We start from the raw sequence: 21,390 nt of genomic DNA on the forward strand, positions 1-21,390 counted from the left end.
AGCCCTGGCTGGTGTAGCTCAGTGGATTGAGCGTGGGTCTGTGAATCAGACAATCGGGATTCAATTCCCAGTCAGGGCACATGCCTGGGTTGCAGGCCAGTTCCCAGCAGGGGATGCACGAGAGGCAACCACACATTGATATTTCTCTCCCTCTCTCCTTTCCTTCCCCTCTAAAGATACATAAATAAAATATTTTAAAAATGTATACGTGTATGAGAATATATATGTATAGAGAATGTACTAGACAGCTGAATTTGCATTAATAAAAATTCCTATTTGGTAGTTCTAAACTATTATGTGCCTCTGTCCGCTTCCTACTAGAGGGACCAAGGACTGGAGGATGGTAGTGTGGGTCCAAAGAGGATATGCCTGCTTTCTTCATGTACAGTAGCAGGCAAGCTCTAGTCCTTAGAACTATGGTCCCCCTTGAGGCCTTAGGAACTGGTAAATACATCTGGTATCCTGTCTCTGTTGGCACCCATAAAGACACAAATATCCATCCACAAATAAATGTCCTTTCAGGCATTGCCCCCAGCAAATAAAGGCTGGCATGCAGGCCACTCTGCATTACCTTGAAATCATCATTAGTCATTTGGGAGCCAAATACTACTTCTGTAAGACAGCCAGAAGCTTGTATTTATTTGTTTTTATTCCCACACCTCTTTAGGCTCTTCAATCTCCTATAAGCTTCCTTCTACTCCTTTGAAACTTGCCTGCAAAGATCACCCACAACCTCTCAACTGTGGAATCGAGGTGATACTGTTTGATTTTTATCTTTCTCTGGAATCTTACACTACTGACCAATTCTTTCACTTCCTTTGCCATTATGACACTAGTTTTCCTCCTACATCTCTGATACTCAACTCCTCCCATTCCCTTACCATCCATCCTCCCCACAATCCAGTGAATCAGCAAATCCTGTTGATTCTACACATTTCTCAATTCCATCCTTTCTCCATGCCCGTGGCCATTGTTTTATAACATTGTTCTGCTGGGCAAGGACCACATGCTTATTCTTGAGCCTTCTCCAGTTGCTTCATGTAATCAATCTGATACTGGCATCCACTTTGTGAAACATATTCCTCCAGCAGCCTCTAGGTTTGTGCAATTTATTACACTGTATCTTAATCACCTGTTTATACACGTCTGTGAACTTCATCACGCTGGAACTCCTTGAGGGCAGGAGCTGATCTTATCCATTTTTAGGACATTGGTGTGGGCAGGCAAGGGTGGGTCCTAAGGGCTGTACTTCCCAAGACACTGAACAATGAGGTAGCTTTTCCACCGCGTTCCCAAGTGCGCAAATCTAGCTGGTTCGCCAATCCCGGGACACTTGGAGTAGAAACACTGATCCTCTTTCCAAAGGTGCAACAAACCCAGGATTCTCATCTCATCTTACCCATGCCCTGGCCTGCCGGGCTTCCCCTTTGACTCTCTGCAAGCCCTGTCTAGGAAACGGATGCCCTCTAGTATTCCTGGGCGCTCTCTGCACTGATTTTGCTCATGCAATTAGTGCAGCAATACCCTAATGAAGATAGGTCCCCTTCATTTTAGGTCTTCTTTTGAACTGGGAGGAGGAGCAGAGTGGGGAATGAGTGAGAGCCACTTTAGAAAAGAATTGGCTGCGAAGAAAGGCCGAGGCCAACGTACCAGAGACGCCGGAGTGCGGCACTCTGTACTAAGCTTGGGCTTCCCCTTACCCCCGCCTCTTTCTCTAAGCTCGACCCACTTTGGGGCGGGACCTCCCACTTGAGCCAATTCTTGGAGTCTAACCCTGGCGGTTTGTACTCTTCCTTCCCAATGAGAAAAAAAGGAAGCAGCTTGGCTCCAATGACCAATCCGAAGAGGCGGTGCCTGGTTGTCAGGCAGGTTTGTAAGAGTTCGAGCCAATTGGAGGCGCAGACACCGATCGACCCGGGTGCAGCGCGCAGGCGGTGGCGAAGAGACGCCGAGCGGGCCGAGTGCGGCCGAGCAAAGCCGGAGCCGGAGCGGGGCCGCAGAAGCTGGGCCGGGTCCGGACCGGCCGAGATGCCCTATAAACTCAAGAAGGAGAAGGTGAGCTTGGCCCTTTAACCCGCGCCTCCGCCTTGGGGCCTGCGCGGAGCTCTGGGAGGGGCCCGAGCCAGGCCCGGGACAGCCCCAGACTGACCCTCCCGTCCGGCCCCCGCAGGACTCCCTGGGCCAGCCCTCAGGCCCCGCTGCTGGTCGCACCTCTATCCTGTGCTGCAGCTGGGAAAGCGCCTCACCTTGCTCGGGATAGAGTCCTCCCCACTTACACCTCCCGATCTATCCCGGGCTCTGGGTAACCCCCTCTCTGCAGATCTGCCCCACTCCCAGGTCACTTCCCTGCTTTCTCTCCCCTTACCACTCACTCCCTCCCTCCAGGCCCCCACCCGTTTGCCCATTTGGGACAGCCTGCCATCTGGGGTAGTCCCTCTAGAACTACTCCCCCTTCCAGCCCATTCCCTCCCCTTCTGACCCGCCTGGGCCTGGGCCGGCCTTCTCCACCATCCCCTACAGCCCCTTCTCCTGCTCTGCCAAGCTCCCTGACCTAGAACAGCTCTCCTCTCTCTTCTCCATCAAATCTGGCCTAGGCCCCTCCCTCTAGTTCTTTCTTCACATACAAACTTGTGAGGCTGGACTGAGCCTTTCCTTCTGTCCGTGGAACCTCAGAATGTCGGTGCTGGACTGGACCTCTGAATGCAGTCAGTGCAATTGGGAGTGATACAGATGAAGAGACTGAGGCCCTGAGAGGGAAAGGGACTTGGCCAAGGTCACACAGCCTGCTGGAGGCCCAGCTGCAATATCGGGGCTCTTCTAAGAGGCATCAACCGACTCCCAGGTTCATTCTAAACCAGTCACCTTTCCTAATCTGTGCAGGTTCCTTCCCTTAATCCTTTGCACTTTTCCCGTTTTGCATCAGTGCTGGACTTATGTCTTCCCTGGGCCATACTGTCCGCAAATCTGAAATCTATCCTCACAGATTAATTTTCCTTCTTACTCCCTGGACTAGCCACCCCTGAACACCCTCACCTTTGTTATGGTGTCCTGACGCAGGCTGTTCTTGGTGTTGCCTTCGTTTCACCTTCCCCATCTACCTCTATACCACCTTCCCCTGTTCCTCATCCCTGCCTTTCTCTACCCTCTGTTTCCTGCTGTTGCTGAGGTCTGACTCAGAGGTGTGGTTCCTTTGAGATACAGACTCACACAGAGGATGCTAGAATACCAGTTCCAGCCTCCCCCAGCTTTTCCTCTCTTGGGCTGGCCCCTCCTGGTGGGGGGCAGCTCTGGCCTGGTGTTCTGCACCAATATAAAGCAACCCACTTTATGACCCCAGAGGTGTCATGCTTTCATTTACCCTCTGATTGGTTGGGTTGCTGGGCTGTCATCTCTGACCTTATTAATTAAACTCTTTATCCTGGGGCTGTTGGAGATCTGTCAGGGTTGTCCCCATAACCTCTCAGGGCTTGACGTAGGGTTGGCGGTGTTGTAGTAGTCACTGAACCTCCTGGGCTGCTGAGCTGGTCAGCCTTGTGTGCCTCACCCAGACCCTGTCCTTGGGGAGTGGGCATGCTGCCGTGGTTTGGACAGCTTAGCTTTGATGATACACCCACAAGTCAGCCACACCGGGAGCGAAAGGGCTCCTTCAAAAGGGCGGAGGGGCATGGAATTCAGGATGAGCTGGTGAGGTTTCTACCTATTGGTAGTTTTTAGTCGGACGGAACAGGCACTGTCCCATCCACAGAAAGCCTTTCTTTATTAGATGATGGAGAAGAAGAAAAATTTTGATTAGACTTGCTAGGACCACAGGTATAAGTATTTGGTTGGAAAAGCGTGTTGGAAGGATTAGGGGCCAGGCATCTCTGACCCCCTTCAAGGTTTAACATTCCACTTTTGATTTCCAATTGCATTTGGCCTCCTCCTTGGTTGGCAGGTCCTGAGGAGGAGAAAGGTGATATGTGACTGAGGTCTTCCTGGATGGAGTGGGGACCAAAAGGAGGGGTGGGTAGAGCATCTTTATTGCTCATCCATCACTTCTCCTGTTTCTCCTTCATCTCTGTTGCTCCCAATCCTGGGCATCTTTCAGAGCTTCATTCCTGAAGCCTTTCCTGGCCCCTTCATTGGGAGTGAGCTCTCCCTCCTCCCTTGGATTTACAGAACACTTGCTAGGTCACTTATGCCCCTTTTGTGTTCTCTTGGACTGGAATTAATTATGGATAAGTCTTTTTTTCTCCTTGAGGTAATAACTAAGTTCCATTATGGTTTGGCATCTTCCTTGCACACAGTAGGTGCTCAGTGCATGGGTGCTGAGTCAAACCCTTGCGTGGGATTTGCATCCCTCCTCTTCCCTTGTATTCTGACCTGGGACTTACAGCTTTCAGGTTCCTGAGTCAGGTGCCCCTGCTCCCTCCAGCTTTGTTGTTCTTGTTCATAGTGATAGTAATAACATTGACTAACATTAAAGTTTTCATGTACTCGCTCTGGCTGCTGTGGCTCAGTTGGTTGGAGCATCATCCTATAGCCGAAAGGTTGTGGGTTCAATCCCCAGTCTGTGTGTGGGTGCCTGTGAGCCCTGGTCTGGACGCCTCTGATCCCCAGTCAGGGTGTTTATAGGAGACAGCTAATCAATGCTTCTCTTTTGTGTCGATGTGTTTGTGTCTCCTTTCCATTCTCTCTAAAAGCAGTGGGAAAAAAATGTCCTCAAGTGAGGATAAAAAAAAGGTTTTCATGTGCCAGGTACTATGCTAAGGGAATTAGGTACCATGATTGTCATCATTTGGCAGATGAGGAAACTGAGGCTCAGAGAGGCTAGTTAACTTGCTGCTCTGATTATATAACTACTAAGAATTTGGCCCAGAACACAGGGCTAGTCCCACTGTGCCTTACAGCCTTGGACTGCTGGGCTGGGCCCACGTGTGTGCACTTCACCTGTTCTGCAGGAGCCAGCAAGCGGGGCAAGTTGCGGGCCTGGTCTTCCCACGCTTGCACACACCCAGGCAGCCGAGATCTCTCTTAGGTACACTTCCTGAGAGACATGCTGTAGGGTAGGTAGGTAGGTGGAGCGGCACAAAAGAGATCCAGGAGCTTATGTTAAGTAGAAAGATGAGACATATATGAAGAGGGGTCAGTTTTGTGCAAGAGGCCCACAACTGGGGTGTATGCAGCCTGCTCCGTGTTGTGTCCTGCCTGCACCCCCTCAGCCTTTTCCTCTCCACCCCATGGTCTGAGCTACTCTCTGGCCCCTTGAGGAGGGGTCGGTGTGCCCAGCCCAGTCAGTAGGCCCCAGGAGAGCACTCAGCACCAAGAAGGAGCCTGCCTGCTGATGTGACTGCCGGGAGCTGCTCCGCACCTGCGAAAGCCTTTCTTCCTCCCCGCCCCCACGAAGCGTTCCCCCTACTCCAGCCCACACAGAGCTTTCTTCTCTCCAAAATCCTTTTGCCCCCATAGTCACAGTCATTTGATTTAACACTTCTCACTGAAGGAAGGGGGCTTGGATGTCGTTGAGTCACAGAATCTCAGAGCTGGAAGTGATTTCCAAGGTCCCCCCATCCTGTCTTCATTTAGGGCATGAGTCCCTTCAGTGACATGCCTTGGAGCAGGCGTGAATACCCCCCTGCCTGATTGCTCTTGGGCTTGGGGAGCTCGCAGCCTCACCAGGCAGCCTGTTTCTGTGCAGCTGCTCTGGGAGAAAATTCTTCCTTGTTTGGAGTGTCATCCCATCTTCCTGCCACTTCAGCTTGTGGCTCTTAAGCCTCTGGATCCACATGGAATAAGTTGCATCTTTTGTCCACAGGGTAGCCCTTCAGTCATCTGTGAGGCTCCCTGTTGCTCCCCCTCCCACCGTGACTCCTCCTTTCCATTGTTACCTCTCCCAGTTCCTGCGGCTGTTGCTCTTAGGGCAAGCTTTTGAATCTACTCCCACTATGGGTTATATTCCGTGTCCCCCCCGCCCCTAGGAAAACCTAGAATTTGTCTTTGTCCCTCCCAAAGTCTGATGCTCACAGCTGAACCAGAGCCTCCAGAGTGGCTATCAGTGCCAAGGACAGGGGTGCTTTCATGTACCCCTGTGCCAAGCACTCCACACTGTTAACTGGAGGGAAGGTCAAGTGGACTGCCGAGACATTTGTGGCACACAGATGATTGGTTTTGAGCTTGCAGTCAGACCATGATCCCCAAATCTTTTTCACATTTCCCCCATCCTGTCCCTGTGCAGTTGCTTTTTTTTTTGGCCTGAAGCATAGAAGGAGTTGCTAAGCAGGGCTTTGAGCCAATGGCCAGGTCCCCACGGGAGACTGGGACTAGCACTCACTTTTTGCAGCAACTCAGGGCCTTACCCCCACTCCTGTGCTTGTCCACTGAGGTGTTCTTGGGACGATTCCTATGCCTGTTAGCATTCTTGGGCCTCACCCATTGTGCCGGCAGCACCCTCTTGTGTGGGTACAGTTTGTGACATCAAAAATGAAAAGCCTCCTGCTCTTCCCAATGGCCTTGGCGGGGGAGGAGTGACTCCTTCCTGTCCAGTGTGAGAGCCTCAGGCACCCTCTGCCCACGGTAGCTTGTTCCGTGGTGCTTTCACTCTGGATGTTGACAGAGGCCCTCCCTGGCCCCAATTCACACACCAGCCTTGGGAGGGGAAGAGCGTTATCATGCTTAATTACTGTGTGTTAGAGATGTCTTCCCAACCAGATTCTAAACTCTTTGGAGGGGCTAAGTTTCCCTCTGTGTATTCCAACCCCTCCTCCCCTGGGCTAGGTACAAGGTAGGTTCTTGGTGATTCTTATTGATCGATTGATTCAACTGGACAGAGGATAATTACAGCAAAGACCTAAGGAAAGAGTCCAGACAAGTCCTCTCCCTCCCTTGGCATGTACTAACTCTAACTCATCTTCTTCTTTCAGGAGCCCCCCAAGGTTGCCAAAGGCACAGCCAAGCCCAGCAGCTCAGGCAAGGATGGTGGAGGCGAGAGCACTGAGGAGGTAATAAATACGAATGTGGGAGCTGCCCTGGTCATGCTGCCAGCACCAGCTCCAGGGAAGGAGCCTCCACAGCCCAGGAGGCCCAGGACTGCCCATTCAGCCTGCTCTCAGGCAGCCCGTCCCTTTGGCTGGTATAGAGCAGAGAAGCTCTCCTACTCTTCAGACTCCCCAGTGGTTCCTGTGAAAGTTGGTTCTCTGCCTACCAGCTTTGAATATTGAGAATTCCTTTTCCTTAGGGCCAAAATCTAGGGGTACCAGGTTCTGGGGAAGAGAAGAAGTACATGGGTGTTCAGTGGGGTGGCAAGTGGCCCTGGGCGGGGTAGGGAGTCGGAAGTGGCTGGTGTTCCTGGTTGGGGTGTTCAGTGGTGCTGGGCTGGCCCCACTGCCCTTGGTCCTGATCAGATGGGAGCTACTGAAGGACAGTCATGAGCAGAGGTGTGTGCAACCCAGTAATCTAGGGCTGTAAAGCAATAAATGGCAAGCGGAGAGAACACTGCAGGGAGGAGGGCCTTAAGGAAGCCCAGGGTATGTCCAGGAAGGTCTGCGAGGGTGCTCAGCGGGCTGCTTGGGGTGGTGGGTGGCCCTGTGAACACACTGAGCCCGTGCCTGGGTTACCCAGGGGCTGGTGGTCCTCTGTTTCTCTGCTTCCTGTCTCCTCTTCCAGACTGTTCAGAGGGATGCACAGGAAATAGGGGCAGCTCTGGGGTGTTTCGGGGAAAAGAGATCTATGAACAAGTGTTTGGGGTTAACTCTGGATTTAGATTTTTCCGGGTAGTTCTTGTCTCCATCCTATCACCTTTAAAGAAAACCAAGCACTCTTCACACCTGCGGTTATTGCGTTGGGCCTCACTGGAGTCATCAAAGAATCAGGGTGGTTGTCCCCCATTTTACAAACACGAGAGTTGAGGACCACAGAAGATAAATTCCTCTACACTGATATAGCAGTCTGATTAGGTCTCCAGAATAGTCCTGATCACTGAGTGTTGTAACTATTTGTTCCCAAGCATTTTTCCCCACTGGACTGTGGACTTAGAGGGAAGAAGTGGCTTCTTTCCCGCCCTGTGTGCTCGTGCACGCGGTTCCCAGTAGCTCAGTAAACACTGGTGGGGAGCACTCCCTCTGGGTTCCGTCTCCCCTTTAGGAACAACGACATCAGTGGAACCCACAGAGAAGGTAGTTGGGAACTGGCACCTGAATTTAAAGCATCAAGAGAGCCTTAGAAACAGGATTTAAAGTACACAAAAGGCCCTGGCTGGTGTGGCCCAGTGGACTGAGTGCTGGCCTGCGAATGAGAGAGAGTCGCTTGTTGGATTCCCAGTCGGGGCATGTGCCTGGGTTGCGGACCAGGTCCCTAGTTGGAGGCGTGTGAGAGGCAACCACACATTGATGCTTCTCTCCCTCTCTTTCTCCCTTTCTTCCCCTAATATTTTTAATTTTTTAATAATAAAAATATTTATTTTAATAAATTGTATTATTTATTTTAGAAAATTAATAAAACCTTAAAAGAGAAAGAGACAGAAAGGAATAGCTAGGAGCTGTACCTTTTGCCTAACTGACTCATACTTGTTCCGTTGTTCCATTGATGTCATTTCCTGAAATCGGTCTACTTTGACCCCCCCAGCCCCCCAGGACAGGGTCAGGGGTCTTGCTATTTGCTCCTCGGGCACCCAGTACCGTCCACGGCAGCACTTCATCAGAGCTGTAGTGCAGCAATTCCACGTGAATTCCTTGTTTATCGGTTGGCTCCTTTGTTAGCAGATGACCTCTAATGCCAGAGGACCTGGCACGCCAGAGACACCGGCATTTAAATGCATCGGTGAGTGAAAAATGAATGAGCAAATAAACCAATTTCAAATGAGAGCTGGAAGGAGCCTTAGAGTCTAACCCCTCCTTTCATAGGTGAGAAAACGAAGGCCAAGCAGGTTAAGAGACATGCCAAGACCAGCTCCTAGGATTTCCCCACTACCTTTCCGGACAAATCTGATAAAGGCAGTAAGTCAGTGGCAAGCGCTCTGGGAAAGGAGTGAGTTCACCTTTGGCTCTGTTTTGTGCAACACTGTTCAGGGCTTCACTGTACGGCAGCTGCAGGAATTCCGCTCCACGCTTTTCTAGAGATGTACCCGTGTGGCTCCAGGGAGAGGGACAGTGAAAAAGTTGGTGGCCAGGCTGTGAGGCCCAGCTCATCAAAAGCTGTTTGGTGCAGTCTTGTCCTCGCCCCTCATCTAGTCCAGAATTCTGGGCTCTTAGAGCCAAATTTGCCCTGTGTTAGTCATTTGCCCGTCTTTCCAGTTGACCCTAACAATCACAGCAGGCAACATTGATTTTATTGAATTTGCGTGTATTAGTTTCCTAGGGCACCCAGAACAAATGACCACAAACTGGGTGGATGAAAATAACGGGTTTGTTTGTTCACAGTTCTGGAGGCCAGAAGTCTCCAAAAAATCAGGGTGTCAGCAGGCCCTTTCCCTCTGAGGTTCTAGGAAAGAATCTGAGCCACGCCCCTCCCCTCCCACGCCCCTCCCACGCCCCTCCCCCGGCTTCCTTCCAAGGATCCTTGGTGCACCTTGGCCTGTAGATGCACCACTCCATTCTCCACGTCCGGCCTCACATAGCCTTCTTCCCTGTGTGTGTGCCCGTGTCTCTGTGTCCAGATTTTCCTCTTAGTAAGGACACAAGTCCTGTTGGATTTAGGGCCCGCCCCAACCCAGTATGACCTCGTTTTAACTAGATTACGTCCACAAAGATCCTATTTCCAAGTGATGTCACACTTACAGATGTTGGGTTGATGTGAATTCGGGGAGGGACACTGTTCTTCTACTCACTACACTCTATACCAGGCATTGTGTTGAGTACTTTGTGTGCGTTTAATCTTATAACCTTCTCTTTTAATCCCTGTGCTCCCATCGGGTCACTTCATTATCATTATCCCCATTCAACAGATGACACTGAGGCTTAATAATGCAAAGTAGCTTTTACGTGGCCATAAAACAGCTGAGGTAGAATCTTCCCTAGGCCTGTGCGGCTCAGAAGCCAATTCTTCTGTGTCCTTGATGACACTGCGTACTGGCCCTGAGATTCTGGAGACAGTCTCAGACTGGAAAGGGACCTCAGGAGATTAAGTCAGACTTACTCTGACCTGCGCTGGGCTCTTGTTCGGTTGTATTTGGAGGAAGCAGTTCGGGGCTGTGGGCTTTCTTATGCACTGTGCCCAGTCTTGAGTTCTGGGAGGGGAGGTGGAGGGAGGAAGAAATTATCCTGTTCTCCCCCACTTTCACTTTAGCCTGACCTCCCTGTAGCCAGATTGTTACCCTGAAACCATGTTTGGTCATATATCGGTCCTCCACTTCAAAACCTCTGTTGGCATCTCGTTGTTCACAAACTCAGACTCACGCCCTCGCCCCCGCCGAGCTGGCCTACCCATTCCTGTAACCCCCAGCCTGGTTTCTGGTCGCATGAGCCCTTTTACGGCTCACAGTTCTTATCGATATGATTCCATTGGCCTGGACTGCTTTATTTTCCTCCTTTCTTCCTTTGCCTAAAGTCGTATTTATCCTTTAAGGGCCAAAATAAGTTACCTCCTCAAGAACATCTTCCCTAAACCTTTAGGCAGAGTTTGTAGTTCAGCCCTCCGGGCCCCTCCATATGCTTTGTTGCTTTCTCTGCTTTTGCATTTCCCTTGTTCTAACAGCTGCTTTCTGTGTCTGTCTCACCCACTGGACTCTGAGCTCGTCCTGGGCAAGGGCTGTGTCCCATCATCCACCTTTTAATCTCTGAGATTAAATATCATGCAGAGAGTGTGATATTTATTGAATGAGTGAAGGAAGGAAAAAATTAAGCACAACTAGATAGAGTTCTAGATGTCAGTATAGGAGGGAACACCTCTGTGATTTTCAGGGTTTTAAACTAAAATGATCTTTACTTGGCTAGTTAATTGATTATATAAAATCTATAACCTTAGTCTTGGCATCTTTCACTGTTTATCTTTCATCTTTCTGTTTCAGCACTTTCTATAGTGCTTAAATAATATTCCTACCTCCTCCTTTTTTATGCTTGAATATGTGGGTTGAAATTTATTTTATTTTATTTATTTATTTTGAGACAGAGGGGATAGGAGAGAGAAAGAGGGAGAGAGACATCAATGTGGGGTTGCCTCTCACACATCCCTGATGGGGGACCTGGCCCACATGTGGGTTGAATTATTAATGGTGGCTATTAGGATGCGGTCGGACCAGCATTGGTTCAGAATGAGCAAGTGCAGTTGTCGTTCCCTGAGTGTCAGCATGGTGTATAAATCAAAGCGCCACTGGACAGCTGGAGGCCTGAGACCAGGAGGGCTTCTTGGAGTTTGGATCCTGTTGGGAGTCCAGGCAGAGACGGTGCCCTCTACAGAGTGGGCCATTCTCAGAAGTGGGAACAGGCAAGACACGGTAGAAGGTGGGGAGCAGGTTGGCCGAGCTGTCTTTGGTCCATTCACGCTCTGACAGCTGCAGAGGGTCCTTCAGGGGACCCACCTGCCTCCCACAGCCAGCCCCGGTCAGGGAGTGGGGGTCAGAAGCTGGAGCTTTTAGGGGAAAGTGTTGAACGTGAAGTGAGTCTCTGGCGTATCTTCACACCCCTCTTCTGGCCAGCATGTTTCCTAGCGAAGGGAGAACAGACCAGGGGTGCTCCTTGGGTCTGGGGTCTGGGAGCCAGTGGTCCCTACAAAACCAGTGTAGTTTTTAAATTTTGTTTTTAGCCATGCAACCTTATCTTGAAACCTACGTGCAGAATGGTTGGGAAACCAGTAATCTAGTCCCGCCCCCTCCTCATTTGTGGAGAAAACTGAGACCTCGCTTTTCCCAGCATGTTCTGGGAGGAGTGCCTCCTTCCCCTGTATGTCCTCTTGGTGTGAGGTTTGTCGAGGTGCAGGCTGTCTGCTTCCTACCCAGGAGGATGAAGAGGGACTTGTTTTTCCCTGATTTTTGTTCCTCTGCTTCCTCGGGGCCTCTCACCCTACTATCACTAATGTCTCTCCCTCCCACTCTGCTTCTGCCGCCGCTGGGGACTCTGTTCTGAGGCTTCCCAAGCTGGGACAGGAAAGGCCTTGGCCCCCGATCAACCAACCAGACATTCGCTGGAGGCCTGTTAGGTGCCAGTGTTGAGAAGACCCAGCGCAGTGCAAACCAACGTTCAGGCTTCCAAGGGACTCGCTGTCCAGTGGGGGAATGATACTCAAACAGACCAAGAAAGAGGTGTCACTGGGGATGATCAGAGAGCCAGTGGTATAGAGAAGTAGTGTCAGGAGGCTGGGGACAGGGGATGGACACCCAGGGCCTGGGGTCATCTGAGAAGGCTTTTAGAAAAAGGTGGGACTTAAACTGGGTTTCGAAAGATGCAGTGCCCTCTGCTGTCCCCATTTTAAAACAAGGACAGTGCATTTGAGGAAGGAAGTTCTAGGCTGCATTCCTAAAACCCAGGGGATGGGAAGTAATAATAATAACTATCTCATAGAACTGTGAACAGTAAGGGGTTTAAATGAACAGTATGTGTGTGCTGTATATGGAGAGGAGGTAGGGTTGCCAGGTGTGGGGACAGGAGGGAGGACTGCTCTCCTATGGGCGGGGCCCAGCTGGATGTGGCCACCTGTCCAGCTGCAGCGGGTCTCTGGTTGGGGGTGAGGGCCATCCTGGAGCGCAGCCCCTCCGCTCTCCCAGGAGGGGTACCAGGACTGCGTGGGGGCGGGGCAGCCCTGCCCATGTCTGTGTGCAGGCTGCTGAAGACAGGCCTTGTGGGGCTCGGACACCCGTGTCTGGGAAGAAGTAAAGAGATAGCTTTTCATAATTAGCTGTATTTACAAAATACAGAAAAGCAGAAGAAAGTCACCATCCTTCTGCTGCCACAGGAGGTGGTCCCGACCGCAGCGGTGGGCTTTCTCTTGATCTCCCGTCTTAGGTGGGCTGCAGGTTCCGTGTGTTGCGATGTGGGGGCTCAGGCATGTCCAGTTTGGTATTACCCTTACTTCCCTTAGCAAGCAGTTTTCTGTCACTACGTAGTTTTAGGCTTTTTGTCCTATGGTGAATTTTTATCAGTGTGATAAACACGAACACATACAGCTTTCAGAAAGGTGGGTGGCACTCGGGGGCTGTGGCGAGGAGGACAGCCATGCCTGGGCCCCGCTCCTCCCGCTGCTCTGTGGCAACCACTTCCAACTCCTAACTCTCTCTTTGGAGAGTGACTTCTGTACTTCCAAATAAGACTCTTTTACTGCTTTTTTTCCAAAATTTTTGAGGTTTTCATATTAACTAGTGACTCGCTAGTGTGGAAAATTAAAACCTCTGTCTTATAACTCTGCACACACATTTCCCCTCCTCTCAGAATTCTTGCCATCAATTTTGGGTATGTGACTGCCACTGAGTAAATATTTTTCACAGCTGAACCATGTGTGATTACATTTAGTACATAGTTTTCACAAACATAATTTTAAGTCCATGATATTCCATCTATTTATTTGCTGTTATAAATAAGGTTGTAAAAAGTATAAAAATGCCAAAGCCTTTTTTTTATACGTACAATTTTTCTTAAGCCATATTTATTTTTAGTAGTTAAACCACTAAGAAATGGGAATGGATTTCTTTTAACTTTTAATGGAAGAATGTCACACATTCAGTAAAGTCATACAGTATCATAATCTTAGGTTTCTGATCAATCAGTTTTTACATACGTTTTTCTATGGATGTTCTCCCAGACCCAGTCAAGATGTAAAATGCTCCCATTACTCAGAAGGTTCCTCTTGCCATTTCTCAGTCAGTACGCACACAAACCCCTCACCGTGCTAGCCCAGCCCTGGAAACGCAGCTGCCTTTCTGACTTCTGTCACCACCTGTTCATGAACTGTAGTGGCTTTTTTTTTAAGATTTTATTTATTTTTAGAGAGGAGCAGGAGGGAGAAAGAGGAGGAGAGAATCATTTGGTTGCCCCTTGCACGCCCCCTACTGGTGACCTAGCCTGCAACCCAGGCATGTGCTCTGTCTGACTGGGAATTGAACCAGTGACCTTTTGGTTTGCAGGCTGGCGCTCAATCCACTGAGCCACACTGGCCAGGCCTGGAGTGACCATTTTGAAGGTTCTTCACGCACAGGCTGTGGGCATTACTTTGAGAGACATGACTTCATGAACATTCCCTTCCAGGGATAAGCCACAGTTATCTCTAATCCTTCAGGGCAGGGACATAAGTGGGCTGGGGGGTGAGGGATGGTCCAGGCCTAGGGTGGCAGACATCACTTAGGGAGTGGACTTCAACCATTCACTTCTTTGACCAGGCTCAGCCCCAGCTGCAGCCTCAACCCCAGCCACAGCCCCAGCCCCAGTCTCAGCCCCCACCGTCCAACAAGCGTCCCAGCAACAGCACACCACCCCCGACACAGCTCAGCAAAATCAAGTACTCAGGGGGCCCCCAGATTGTCAAGAAAGAGCGACGGCAAAGCTCCTCTCGCTTCAATCTCAGCAAGAACCGGGAGCTGCAGAAGCTTCCTGCCCTGAAAGGTACCTGGGGAAGGTCAAGGGGCTGGTGTACCAGGCCTGGGCGCATGGGGCATTGGCGAATGGCGGCTTGAGGTATTTTGGGAGGATGGGGCTTCAGCAAATGCAAGGGGAGTTCCACTGGGCTGAGGGTGCCAGGGAGCGGGGTGGGTTGGCAGAAGCCCTGTAAGACAAGGAGGGAGTGGCGGCGATGCCCTGGGGAGGAGAGCCTGACTACTGGGCCCCCTCTAGATTCCCCAACCCAGGAACGGGAGGAGCTGTTCATCCAGAAGCTTCGCCAGTGCTGTGTCCTCTTCGACTTTGTGTCAGACCCACTCAGTGACCTCAAATTCAAGGAGGTGAAGCGGGCAGGACTCAATGAAATGGTGGAGTACATCACCCACAGCCGAGACGTTGTCACTGAGGCCATCTACCCTGAGGCTGTCACCATGGTGGGCACAGGGAAAGGGGAGCGTGGGCAGGGCTGGGGACTCTGGAGAAGCTCGACCAGAGCTCTCACCTGGGCCCAACCTTCAGTTTTCAGTGAACCTCTTCCGGACACTGCCGCCTTCATCAAATCCCACCGGGGCCGAGTTTGACCCAGAGGAAGATGAGCCCACCCTGGAAGCCGCCTGGCCACATCTCCAGGTTGGCACTGGCTGCAGGGACTGGGGTTCTCTGAGACCAGTATCTCTGAGACAGGGGTGTCTCCTGGTCCTTGGGAATACTCCCTGAGTGTACGCTCCTTTCTCCCCACAGCTCGTGTACGAGTTTTTCTTACGTTTCCTTGAGTCTCCTGATTTCCAGCCAAACATAGCCAAGAAGTACATTGACCAGAAGTTTGTCCTTGCTGTGAGTCCCTGAAGTTCCTGTCCTTTCCCTCCTTCTAGCATGTGAACTCTAGACCCACCTCCCTTACTCTAGTCCCAGCTGCTCTTTCTCCTTCTGCGAATATATTGGGTTTCAGCTGTGTCTGTACAGGAGACTGGGGGTTAAACCAACCTACTCTGCCTTCAGAAGCTTCCAGCATAATGAAATGAAACAAAAAAGCAAGTTATCCAGCCCCCTCAATAGGAGTATGCAAACATGCATACTCAGATGTCACCCTGGGTAGAGCAGTATAAAATCACTCCCCTCAGACACTCTTCTCCAGGCCCCCTCTCCACAGAGCCTTTGGGCTTCTCCCAACAGGACCCTAAGTTACCCCAGCCTTGCCTTTCTCAGCTCCCACCTCACCCGCTGCCTTTCCTCTTGCCTGCTCCCAGCTCCTGGACCTGTTTGACAGCGAGGACCCTCGAGAGCGGGACTTTCTCAAGACTATCTTGCATCGAATCTATGGCAAGTTTTTGGGGCTCCGGGCTTATATCCGTAGGCAGATCAACCACATCTTCTACAGGTGAGGCTAGGACCCCAGGTTCAGGAGCAAAGCAAACACCACTAAGTTGGGGGAAGAGGGAGGTAGGGGGACTTCAGAAGGGGCATCAGGGTTGTCAAGAGACCCTTTTTTCTTCTCTCAGGTTCATCTACGAGACGGAGCATCACAACGGGATTGCCGAGCTCCTGGAGATCCTGGGCAGGTGAGAGGTTGGGTGGGGGCGCATATGCCTGATGAAGGTTGGGAGGTTGGTGCATTCAGCTAAACCAGGCCCTTTGGTCCTGATAAACCTCTCTTAACTCCTAGCATCATCAATGGCTTTGCCTTGCCCCTTAAGGAAGAGCACAAGATGTTCCTTATTCGTGTCCTGCTTCCCCTTCACAAAGTCAAGTCCCTGAGTGTCTACCACCCTCAGGTGAGCTGCCTTCCTCCTGACTATCCCTGACGCTGAGAGCAGAGGAATGACAGGGAAGGACGCTCTCTAGCTGGGATGGGGAGGCAGAGCCAGTGGGTGGGGTCATTTCCTGTGTACACCTCTTTCCATTTGGGGTCTTGCTTCTGTCACTGACCTGCGGGAGACCTGGGCCCTGCATCTCACCTCCTTTCTACCTCAACCTTTTGCAGCTGGCATACTGCGTGGTGCAATTCCTGGAGAAGGAGAGCAGTCTCACTGAACCGGTAATTTCCTTTCTAAGCCCCAGTGTCCTCCTCTGTCAGTAGCTCTTGCCAGTCTGTATCTGCCACGCACTGCCATAGGCAGGTGCGGAGGGGTATAGCCCAACAGGTGACATGGCTTCCTCTCTGAAGAAGAAAAACCTACACACACCTAGGAGATAGATCCAAGCCAGAGACATCAGCAGCCAGCTGAGGTCACCCGTGCCCTGCCTACTGTGGTGGGGAGGGGGAGGGAGACTTCCTGGAGAACCAGGTAGTTGTTGAGAATTTTGTCCCCACGTCCTTCTTGTCTCACAGGTCATTGTGGGACTTCTCAAGTTCTGGCCAAAGACCCACAGCCCAAAGGAGGTGATGTTCCTGAATGAGCTAGAGGAGATTCTGGATGTCATTGAACCTTCAGAGTTCAGCAAAGTGATGGAACCACTCTTCCGCCAGCTGGCCAAGTGTGTCTCTAGCCCCCATTTCCAGGTGAGATCCAGACCCAGCAGAATCCCAGCCCTGCCTCCCGGGAACTGACGGGGTTCTTGAGCAAAGCAAGCTGTACCCACACCGAGTCCTGCCTGTCTCCACCAGGTGGCAGAGCGCGCCCTCTATTACTGGAACAACGAGTACATCATGAGCCTGATAAGTGACAACGCTGCCCGAGTCCTCCCCATCATGTTCCCCGCACTCTACAGGAACTCCAAGAGCCACTGGAACAAGTAGGAGGCTGCGGTGGGGCTCTAGTTTTGTACGCTGTGAGGGCGTGGGAGATCTAAAGAGCCGATGATTTCATCTGGTCACTCTGCAAGCAGGGATGGTGCCCACTGTACGTTCCTAGGACCTTGAGGGACTGACTGGGGAGAAAAGATACCTGTGTGATAGATCTCTGGGGCAACAAACAGCAGAGCAGTGGCCTGCATTACACCGCTTCCTGCACTCAGATAGTGTGTCTTTTGGGAGACTTAACTCCATGCTTTAGGAAGCTGATGTGATCTTTTTAATGTGTTGAATCCGTATTATAAAAAGACTTTCCTGCTAAACACAAACACAGTGCAGTGCAGACACATGTCCCACTGCCGGGAGGCCATCAGTGTGGGCTGCAGCGGAGGAGACGGTGGGAGGAAGGCAGGTCTTGGAGCACAGGGTGAGGGGAAGGATGGACAGGCCCACCAGTATCTGTGAAGACCCTGAAATGTCAAGCTCGTCACATGATTTGACCAGAGATTTACACTGTAGAGGTTTGGGAAATGGGCGTGGTAAATGAGAAAGCTCTTAGCAGAGACAACTCCTAGAAGAGAGCGAAGTAGGACCTGGCACTAAGGACAGGCTCTGGCCCCACACTTCACCTTTCCCCCGGTGGCAGGACAATCCATGGACTGATCTACAATGCCCTGAAGCTGTTTATGGAGATGAATCAGAAGCTGTTCGATGACTGCACACAGCAGTACAAGGCAGAAAAGCAGAAGTGAGTGTGTCTGTGCCTGTGGGCTTTGGTCCTCCATCACCAGCCCCCTCGGCTTCTCTCTCAAACTCCTCTGTCTTCATTCCCTCAGGGGCCGGTTCCGAATGAAGGAAAGAGAAGAGATGTGGCAAAAGATTGAAGAGTTGGCCCGGCTTAATCCCCAGGTGAGGTTTTCCTGCCACTGCCCAGAACTGAGGACCCTCTTACTTAGGCTGGGGGCAGGTTTGAGGAGGATTAGAGCAAACAGGTCCAGGCTTCTGAAGTGGTCCCCCCCACTTGTTGGTGCCTCCTCAGTATCCCATGTTCCGAGCTCCACCACCATTGCCTCCTGTGTACTCCATGGAGACAGAGACCCCCACAGCAGAGGACATCCAGCTTCTGAAGAGGACAGTGGAGACAGAGGCTGTGCAGGTGACAGGGCACAGAGGGAGGCGGCGGGAGGTGGGGGGGGGGGTGGAGCAGAAATAAAGACAGCTCTGGAAGGGGGAGGAGACAGGAATAGCAGAGCCAAGGAGGGAGGGGGGATAGAATAGAATTTCCTGGGAATTGGTCACCATTCCTTGTTTTCTCCATGTCTACACACAGATGCTAAAAGACATCAAGAAGGAGAAAGTGCTGCTTCGGAGGAAGTCAGAGCTGCCCCAGGACGTGTACACCATTAAGGCGCTAGAGGCTCACAAGCGGGCGGAAGAGTTCTTAACTGCCAGCCAGGAGGCTCTCTGACGCCCTCACCTTCCCTGCGCAGGGCCACAGCCCACTCAGCCCTGGGACGTTGCCCCACCCTCCACCCTCTGCTCCCCACTGGCTGACTTGGGGCAAGGCAGTGCCTCTCTAGCTGCTCTAGGGAGGGTGATGGGGCATGTGAAGCAGGGACACTCACAGAGTGGTCCCTCTTCTCCCCAAAATGTGTCCATGCCTCCCAGTGGCTAGCGCAGACAGGCTGAGCACTGTCTGAGACATTTAGTGTTCAGACAGCCGGGATGCTGGTCCCCTCCTGCTCCCAACCCCACAGCTATCTGAGGCTGCTGAGAAACACACACAGGAATCCATATGCTCCTCCCCTCCTCCCTTCATCCTCATCTGAACTCCAGGGGTCTCCTTTTTTCCTCTTCTGCAGAGCACACAGGGAGCAGCAGGAGATTCTTCTCACCAAAGTTATATCAAGCCCCATTGACCCCTAACGTCAGTAGCTGGAGGGTTGCCAGCCCCCAACAGCACAGAGGCCCCCAGCCCCTGCAATGTGCAGGCTGACAGGGCTGTACTATTTCCTCTTACCCCCTGCCTGACCAAGAAGACCATGTAGGTGGTCAAAAGAACTGCATAGGCTGTGGCCAACAGGTGATGAATAAAGAGCCCAGCTGGATCAAGAGAAGGGGATGAACAAACACCCTACCTGTGCCCTGTCTTTGGTGAGCAGCAGCCCTAGGATCATAGATATGGAAGGGACCACCTGGGGCTGACTGCTTTCCTGTGCTGTTGGTTCCCAAAGTTAGGAAGAAGGAAGCAGGGAGCAGTGTCCTAAGCATGGCTCCCCCTCAACACCTATTTATTTGTTTGTTTGTGATGGGCAGACCCTCACTTGTCCCTTTTAGGCATCATGGAGGAGCAAGGGACTTGGGAGAGCCAGGCCTGGGTTCCAGGGGCACAGGCAGTGCAGCTTGTGGCTGTGTACACAGGGTGCTTTATTCTCCAGAGTGATACATGCTGTGGTGGGTTGGGCTTGGGCCAGTGTCCCCATATGTACAGAACTGAATAAAGTGGATCTCTGAGAAGAAGTCTGGTTTGCCTTGATGTGGAAAGGGAGATGGGGAGGATGGAGATGGACATTACAACCAAGGATGTGTCCAGTCCTGTGCTGGTTCCAGTCTGGAATGCTGGCAGGTAAGGCAGCTCTCAAGATGGGTCACTTCCAGGCAGGAGATGCCTGCCGGGCTTGGAGAGCCTTCTGTACCATGTCTTCCCACTGGGCATCTGATATCTCCCGAGCCCAGGCAGGAACTCCTGGTGCAGGCAGGCTTACTCCAGCCATTGTCCTTTTCACCAGCTCTACGTGTTCTGAAAGCACAGGTAGAGACCAATTAGTGGATAGAAACAATGGGACCAGCTCCCTCTCTATTTGTTGAATTAAACCAGGGCCATTGGGTTAGCAAAGTCACCAAACCCATCTGGTATTTCTGGGCAATCCTGCCCATTCCCTAAGTCTAGCGGAATGGCATTTCACCTGGATTCTGAAGTCTACAAAATACAGATTACAAACTCATTTTAGGAAGAGAGTGTTGCTCTGTGACCTCTATTGACTCTGGCCAGTCCCTTTCCTCTATAATTATGCCAGAATAAACATAAAAATGGACCTCTTTTACCTGGATCCATGGGAATAGAGCTGTGGTTGCTCAATGCTGTAGCTCCCTCCTCATCTTCATCATCGCTCTGTAATGGTGGGTCTGGCAAATGAAGCCCCAGAGCCTGAACAGCCAGAGAGAAGACAGTTCAGGGCCAGCCCTTCAAGGGTCCCAGCTTTATCTGCTCAAGAACAATGCCTCCTCCACCATACCTGGATCCGATCCTGGATATCAGCAACTACATCTTCTCCATCCCCCACTGGTGCCAACTCCACCTCCTCTGGTTCAGGATCTTGGTTCAGGGGCTGGTAGGAGTAGCCAGCTGGGCCTGCCCCGGTTTCCTCTTGCTCTTCTTCAGGCTCCTCACTGCTCCAATCCCCAGTGCCTTCTGTAGGGCCCTGCTGCGGCCCTAGTTCCTCAGTCTGATTGGGGAAGATACGCTCAGGGCCCATGATGTCTCCCCTTAGAAGTACTGTTGCCATCCGGGCAAGGGCTGCAAGAACAGGGAGGCAGGATAGGACTCTGATGAAATCAGGTTTACATTCAGCCTCCAATCCAACTTCTTGTGGTTTCCTGGGTCCACAAAACATCTCAACCCCCCCAACCCACCCCAGCATCTCCTTGGCCTTCCATCTTTTAAGTCAGTTCTTATTTCAAGACGAGGCCCACTCGCCTCGTTCGGCCCTATCTTAAACAACAGCCCAACCGCAGACCAAGCTTTCTTCCAAAACACACCCCCTACCAGAACCCCGCCTCCCCGCCCCTACTCCTGACTCGGGAACTCCGGGTCACCAAACAAGCTCCCCCAGACAAGGAGTACCCGTTCCCTCCTCCCCTCTCAATATCGTTCCCCTCTGTACCACCTGACAAAGGCCCTTCAGGCCCAGGGGCTTCCCTTAAATGGACCCAGCTGAGCGTTCCCCACCCGCCCCCACCGATTGTCCGCGCCGGTATCTCCGCGCGCCTCACCCGCTCAGATCCCAGGGCCCAAACCTCACCTTCACTTCCGGCGGGGTGTGAAGTGCTTGGGTGCCTAGTCCTCCAGCCCCGCCCCATGCTCATGATTGACGCGAGAGAGGACAA

At 51.7% G+C, this 21,390-nt stretch overlaps 2 protein-coding genes across 4 annotated transcripts; one reads left to right on the forward strand and one right to left on the reverse strand.

The window, feature by feature from the left end:
• The first annotated feature begins 1,821 nt into the window (after positions 1 to 1,821).
• Positions 1,822 to 19,743, forward strand: PPP2R5D (protein phosphatase 2 regulatory subunit B'delta). Its single transcript, XM_037052968.1, has 16 exons — positions 1,822 to 2,055; positions 6,900 to 6,977; positions 14,276 to 14,498; positions 14,727 to 14,926; positions 15,012 to 15,122; positions 15,234 to 15,326; positions 15,740 to 15,870; positions 15,992 to 16,051; positions 16,156 to 16,264; positions 16,474 to 16,527; positions 16,822 to 16,992; positions 17,098 to 17,225; positions 17,870 to 17,971; positions 18,060 to 18,132; positions 18,263 to 18,379; positions 18,554 to 19,743. Exons 1-16 carry the CDS (start codon positions 1,831 to 1,833, stop codon positions 18,689 to 18,691), a joined length of 2,013 nt encoding a protein of 670 aa, XP_036908863.1. The 5' UTR covers positions 1,822 to 1,830; the 3' UTR covers positions 18,692 to 19,743.
• MEA1 (male-enhanced antigen 1) lies at positions 19,634 to 21,354 on the reverse strand. 3 transcript variants are annotated; one of them, XM_037053127.1, is made up of 4 exons: positions 21,306 to 21,354; positions 20,520 to 20,800; positions 20,329 to 20,431; positions 19,634 to 20,023 (listed from the first exon to the last, which is right to left on the reverse strand). In XM_037053127.1, exons 2-4 carry the CDS (start codon positions 20,787 to 20,789, stop codon positions 19,872 to 19,874), a joined length of 525 nt encoding a protein of 174 aa, XP_036909022.1. In that variant the 5' UTR covers positions 20,790 to 20,800; positions 21,306 to 21,354; the 3' UTR covers positions 19,634 to 19,871. The 3 variants fall into 3 exon arrangements, with proteins under 3 accessions (XP_036909022.1, XP_036909040.1, XP_036909032.1); XM_037053145.1 differs by having other exon boundaries at positions 21,277 to 21,321; XM_037053137.1 differs by lacking the exon at positions 21,306 to 21,354 and adding an exon at positions 21,171 to 21,253.
• Between the last annotated feature and the right edge of the window lie 36 nt (positions 21,355 to 21,390).

Source organism: Sturnira hondurensis, unplaced genomic scaffold, assembly GCF_014824575.4.
Source record: "Sturnira hondurensis isolate 20B ecotype Veracruz unplaced genomic scaffold, ASM1482457v3 Scaffold0000880, whole genome shotgun sequence".
NCBI classification, from domain to species: domain Eukaryota; kingdom Metazoa; phylum Chordata; class Mammalia; order Chiroptera; family Phyllostomidae; genus Sturnira; species Sturnira hondurensis.

Excerpts from the sequence above, each read along its gene's own strand:
- MEA1 (XM_037053127.1), bottom strand. The coding sequence starts at position 20,789 with ATGGCAACAGTACTTCTAAGGGGAGACATCATGGGCCCTGAGCGTATC. Across the intron at positions 20,432-20,519 it reads ATATCCAGGATCGGATCCAG|GCTCTGGGGCTTCATTTGCC; the intron begins GTATGGTGGAGG and ends CTGGCTGTTCAG. Across the intron at positions 20,024-20,328 it reads CTCTATTCCCATGGATCCAG|AACACGTAGAGCTGGTGAAA; the intron begins GTAAAAGAGGTC and ends CTGTGCTTTCAG.
- PPP2R5D (XM_037052968.1), top strand. The coding sequence starts at position 1,831 with ATGACCAATCCGAAGAGGCGGTGCCTGGTTGTCAGGCAGGTTTGTAAG. Across the intron at positions 2,056-6,899 it reads ATAAACTCAAGAAGGAGAAG|GAGCCCCCCAAGGTTGCCAA; the intron begins GTGAGCTTGGCC and ends TTCTTCTTTCAG. Across the intron at positions 15,327-15,739 it reads ACCAGAAGTTTGTCCTTGCT|CTCCTGGACCTGTTTGACAG; the intron begins GTGAGTCCCTGA and ends GCCTGCTCCCAG.